The 6,000-nt window shown below is 47.2% G+C and overlaps 1 protein-coding gene across 1 annotated transcript in view; it reads left to right on the top strand.

Annotated features, from left to right (window-relative positions):
• Window positions 1-449: 449 nt before the first annotated feature.
• Window positions 450-6,000, top strand: part of MEOX2 (mesenchyme homeobox 2) — a 53,547-nt gene continuing 47,996 nt past the window's right edge. Inside the window, exon 1 of the mRNA XM_075050112.1 lies at window positions 450-1,280. Coding sequence (XP_074906213.1) covers window positions 770-1,280 — 511 coding nt within the window. The 5' untranslated portion in view covers window positions 450-769. The remainder of the gene's footprint in view (window positions 1,281-6,000) is intronic.

The raw sequence follows: 6,000 nt of genomic DNA, 5'->3' as shown, positions 1-6,000 counted from the left end.
ATTGAGCTCCCCGGGGGGGCGGGGGCACCCCGAGCGGCCCCGTCAGCCCCGACGGGGCGGCGGTGGCCCTGCCGGGGCCGCACGGCTGCGGGGGGCACCGCCGCCCCCCGCCCCCCCGCCGCCGCCGCCGCCGCTGCTCCCGCTGGGGGGGGGGGGGCGCGGGCGGCCTCGCCGGCCCCGGGGCAGCCCCGGCGGGCGCCGCGGCGGGGAGGCGCGCTCCCCGCGGCCCGCCCGGGGGCAGGGAGAGGCGGGCTGCGCCCCCGCGGAGCCGGCCCCCCCCCACCCCCCCCCCGCCGCTGCCGCGGGCGCCCGGGGCGCGGGCGCGCAGCGCTGCCGCCCGCTGACGGAGCGGCTCGGCGCGGGGACGGCGCTGGCGTTTTGGAGGGAGTTTGCATGTGGTCAGTGCTGTGTTGCTAAGCCAGCCCCCAGCTCACATTACACACTACTGTATTTATAACCTCTCGGAGCTGTTTCCCCCTTCGAGCAGTTCTCTGGGACCACCTTCTATTGGCTTCAACCTCTCCCACTTCTTGACATCTGAGCAGCTCTGAGAAAGGCTCATCTAGGTCCGAGTGTTTATGCAGCGGAGACTGGCCACTAGGGCTAAAGACCTGGATTATCTGAGCTCAGCTGCCTGCTGCAAAGTCTGTCGTTGCCTTTTTGGAAAAAAAAAACCCAACCCCGATCTGTTTACAGTGAAAGTTGACAAAGGGTGGTGAAGTTGGATCCTTCCTAAACTCTCCTGCCTGGAACCTGAGACTTGCATGCCATGGATCACACACTCTTTGGCTGCCTGCGCAGCCCCCATGCCACTGCGCAGAGCTTGCACCCTTTCTCCCAGTCTTCTCTTGCCCTGCATGGAAGATCTGACCACATGTCCTACCCTGATCTGTCTTCTTCTTCTTCCTCTTGCATAATAGCGGGATACCCCAATGAGGAGGGCATGTTTGCCAGCCAGCATCATAGGGGGCACCACCACCATCACCATCACCACCACCACCACCACCAGCAACAGCAGCACCAGGCTTTGCAGACGAACTGGCACATTCCTCAGATGTCGTCTCCTCCCGCCGCGGCCAGGCACAGCCTCTGCCTTCAGCCCGACTCAGGAGGACCCCCGGAGCTGGGCAGCAGCCCCCCCGTCCTGTGTTCAAACTCTTCCAGCCTGGGCACTAACACCCCCACGGGGGCAGCGTGTGCGCCAGGGGACTATGGCAGGCAGGCTCTGTCCCCGGTGGAAACAGAGAAGAGGTCCGGCAAAAGGAAAAGCGACAGCTCAGGTAACGGCTTACGCTTTCCCCTGCGGGGCGGGACCCCCGGGCGGAGGGTGCCGGGGGGAGCTGCGCTGCCGGGCCCCGGGTCTCCCGCCGCGGCGCGGCTCGGCTCGGCCCGGCTCGGCTCTGATCGGCTCGGCTCGGCCCGGCCCGGCCCCGGCCGCCGCAGTGCTCTCGTCGCCCACTGACACCGGGCTGCCGGGTCGCTCCTTCCCTCAGACGCGCTCTCGGGATCTCCATCATTAAAGCAAGCTTTATTAGGGCTACGGGGGCGGAGGGGGGGGGGGGGATAAAAAGGAAAAATCCAGCCCGCGATAGAGCGTGAAATCGAGGTGGCGGTGGTGGGCAGAGAGGTTCCCACAGTCAAGGAGAGAAACGTTTGTAGTTTTGGTGAGGGTTTTAGCATCTGGTCCCGCGGCCCCCTCCCCCTGCCCGGTACGCCACCTCTGCTTCAAAATTCCGAAGAGAGCGCGCTCCTTCCCCTCCGCCCCTTCGCCGCGGAGCGGGCTGCGGTGCCGAGGCGATTGCACAACGCTTGGAAACTCTGCCCTGGAAGTGGGGATTCGGGCGAGGAGCTGATGCCTTGCTGCCCTGGAGGATCTGGGAGCGCCTGCATCGAACGCTCGGCGTGGAAGGGGCAAAACCTGGGGTCCGTAAAGCGAACGGGTGAATGGGAGGTTTAGAAAGCTGCCTCACTTCGGTTTGCTGGTGGCGGGGGTGGAGGGAAGGAAGGAGCTGTCTGACTTCTTTTAAAATCACCTCAATTCTTACTTAAAGACGAGCGTAAAAACATGTAGACCCGCAGTCATTCCAGAGCAATGATTTGGCATCGCTGAGCGTGCAAAAAACCTTGACATAATCTCCGCTTTTTAAAACGGCCAAGCCTGTCAAAGTCCCACTCTGACAAAAGCCACTTGGCGAAGGCAAGGCGACTGATGGCACTTCCGTCAGGGCACACATAAACCGGGGGGTCATCAAAAATATACTGAGACAGGCAGGAGGCACTTGAAAAAGAGAGGGCTCAACAGTTTGAAAACTCAAGAGCAGGCGTAGCGAATTGTTTGTTATCGAGGAAGAGAAAGTGAAAGGCTTTTCCAGATATTTATGAAGTTCACAACCGAAACCGTGACCTCTTTCGCTCAAAATGTTGTGAGCTTGGTAAAGTGGTAAGCAACAGAAACTTTTTAAAAAAACAACCCTCAAGGATGCCATCATTTTCTTCACTGTCCGTCACATTAGGAAACATTTACAGTAATTCAGAATGGGTTTAACTGAATTTCATCTTACATAGCTGGTATACAGGCTGAAAACTCTTCCAAGATTAAAAGCCGTATTTAGTTAAAACACTGGTGGTGAAATCTATTGTTGCATATTCCTTACATTTTATGAGATAAAAGGAATTCTTTGATTTCGTGAGGTGTATGAGCAATACTAAAATTTGAGTCCCCATTACTACTGGGAAAATAACTGGATGCCTGTCGCTGTAAGGATTTATTGTATTGTCAGTCTGTTTAAAGCTGAAGGAAAAAAGAAAATTGGTCCCTTTCGCCATCAGGGAAGTATCTGTCTCGCTTTCTGTTTATTTCATTTTGCGATGCAAACCAAAAAAACACCAGCGGGGAATGCCCCAAACTGTACCCTGAAGTGACTGGAGTCTTCCACTGGATTTAGTGGACAAGGGTTCGAGCCTTTAGCCATGGTTAAGCTTATCTTGCGCTGTGCTCCGAACCTCACTTTCTAAGACTTTCTGAAGATCAAGGCAGGTAACCTTTTCCTCCTCCCTTCCCCTAAGAAAAAAATCTTATGGCAGTTCACACAATTGTGAGTCTCTCAAACAGAAAATAGGCATCTTTTGACAGCAACCAGGTAGCTGCTGTATCTTCAGTTTTTCTTCAGGACAAGCCTGAGTTTTGGACCGAATATTTAACCCCACCCCTTTATGAATCCTGAACTCTGGTGCTAGATATTTAATGCCCTTCTAATGTATGGCAGCAAGAACTATTTTTAAGTCACTGTATTTCTATATTTGTCACCCATAATTGCCCCTCATTAGATTAAACCCCATCCCCTTTATTTCTCATGAATCTGTTTTTTTAAACAAATTACCGTACTTGAAAGAATTTCGTCCATGCCTTCCCCACTTTTTGGAGACATATTCATCACACTTGGAACTACTTCAATAGGCATTTGTATAAAATCCTAATAGTAAATAACTAAGAAGTGAAGAGAGACTGTTTAAGTTTCAGTGCCAGCATTCTGAGACAATTATTAATGCTCTTGCTTATTTACAGATATATTTCCTCTTCTTAAGCATATCACTTAAAGCCACAGAATGTTCAGTGTTTTCTTGAGCCCTGAATCTGTTCTGCATTTCAGAGCTGAATTAACCTTAGGCTACCCTTTTCTTGCACTACTCTGCTTTTACTTCTGAATGTTTAAGACGAGGAACGTCGATTCGTAAAGCTGAGTTTATAGATAAAGAAAGTAAAATGTGAACATTCCTTGTATCATTTATCTCCCAAACTAGTAACTGTTGCTCAGCCATATAGATACTCTGAAAATTTACCAGCAGAGATACCTCATTTTACTTATTTGCTATGATGGCAGGAGTGTAATTTTTTAAAATCATAAACAAAAATCTAGAGGGCGAGCACATTTTGGATGACGGACTGTGTGTTTGTCCCTGTGCTTGCTCTTTCCCCCTGGAATTCACATATTGCAAGGGAATGGGAGGATAGAAGTATTTTGCGCTATGCTGTGTAATACTTTTGTTTGGGATTGAGAAAGCAAGGTGAGATGTGCATTCATGGTAGTTTCATAAACTGTCTGACTTACAGTTTTCTTTTGCCCTAACCCAGGTTTTAAGCAGTTTGGGAAGTTCCCTTTGAAGATATTGAATAGGCTGCTACAGAACAGGGTGAAATTGTCAACTGTTCTTGTGGTAGAGGACTGGGAAATACTGCTTACTTAGTCATCGACCCCTGCATGCTACAGCTGTCAGTGTCTCCAGGTTTTGTAGTTGCTCCCTCATTATCTTCTGAACATTCCTTTCAACCTGCGTAGGCCCAGAAGCGGGTCAGTAAACTAGCCTGCGAGTTGAGGAGTGATGCACACTAATCTTTAGATGTTAATGTTTTGCAGTGAATAATGGCATCTGCATCCTTGCCTTTGTAACTCAGCTCTACGTATGCCATGGATGTAGGAGTAAAAAGACGATACTAAATTTGAGGAGAGGTTACAAATAAAATCGCTTATTTTAACGTGCGCTAGTGGTCAGAATTATCTGTGTGCTAATGAGGTGCGGATGAAAACCATGCTGAGTGTATAAAAAACATATTCTTGGAGTGCTTTGTTGCTTTGTGGTATGAGTTGTTCTATAAGGAATATTTTGGATTTTTCTAATGCCTCCCCTTCTCATTACTTGCCTGTGACTTTTGAGGCCATTTTATTTCTGGTTTTTACAGAGTAGGTTTTGATTCTCAGACGATGCAGATCACATCAAATGCCAAATTACTACTGCAATTGTCTAAGTTGGCTTACTTAGGTCCAAGTTTTCTTAAAACTTCAGTCAGGAGAAAAGCACATTAATGCCTATATAGAAAGTGTAACCTAGGTTTACTGAGAAATACAAAAAGAAAGTGAATCTGGTAGCCTTAAGGAAGCCTAAAATGCTATGGCGAAAAAAATATCTGTACTATGCTGAAAAGACCAGGGGGAGGCTGAGTACTGTTGAAGGAGTTCTGAGCCCTACAGCTATTCAAACACTTAATTGCAATAGATAAATGTATGCTACAAGTAAATTTGATTCCAGTTAAAGTCCAGTGTAATTAGACACATGCGCCCAGGCATGAGAAACCTTTTACTTTTTTTTTTAAAGTTTGACATGGAAAAATGTTTTTATATGACACAGATTTCCAAGGAAAGGCTAGCAGGTAATAACAACTATTCATATTTTTGACTCTGTTTACAATAGTATCATATAGAAACACTGCTGTTAAACCTACAAAAACATTTCAGGAATCCAGTGTTTCAATAGCTGTTCTGCTGGGTTTTGTTCATTGACAAATCACATGAAAAGAAAACAATACTCTTTTTTCCAGTGTTTTAACATCTTTTATAACCTACCTATTCTCAACATGCAAGCAGTAAAAAGTTACATCTCCAGGGAACTTATTTTAAACATATCTAAATATCATAAATCATACATACTTGTTTGAAATGGTCTCTAAAAAGCAGGTCATTTTGATAAATGATTATAAATATTGCAAAATCATGGGTCTTGAGGACTTCTGATTGGTTTCTGAAACACATCAGTAAGAAAAATGAGCTGCACACTTGTAGTCAAAAAGAACTGTGTAACTGATTCATCAATATGTCTGTGCTTTTCAGCGTGGTTGTAAACGGAAGCAAGAAAAAATACATAATAAAGCACAGTTTTTCTGGAAAGAGTTAATTTGTTTGGTATCCAGTATCAAAGCATCACTTACCAATAAAAAGAGCCCACCACCAACAAAAAAACACCTCTGTAGATTTCATAATGAAATGAGTTCAAAATCTGATGAATAATAATCATAGTTTTAGGAGAAGACTTTTAAGGCTACCTAATGAGCCACTTGCTGGATTGTTTACTAGATGAAAATTTGCAAAATGTTCGCTTTTGCTCTCAGGAAATATAATCAGAACTTTTCTAGGACTGTAAAATTTTTAAACACTATTTTACTGACAC

The sequence above is a fragment of the Buteo buteo genome, chromosome 2 (assembly GCF_964188355.1).
Source record: "Buteo buteo chromosome 2, bButBut1.hap1.1, whole genome shotgun sequence".
NCBI classification, from domain to species: Eukaryota; Metazoa; Chordata; class Aves; order Accipitriformes; family Accipitridae; genus Buteo; species Buteo buteo.
Note: the sequence above shows the minus strand (reverse complement) of the source record. Positions and strands in the feature narration are given on the sequence as shown.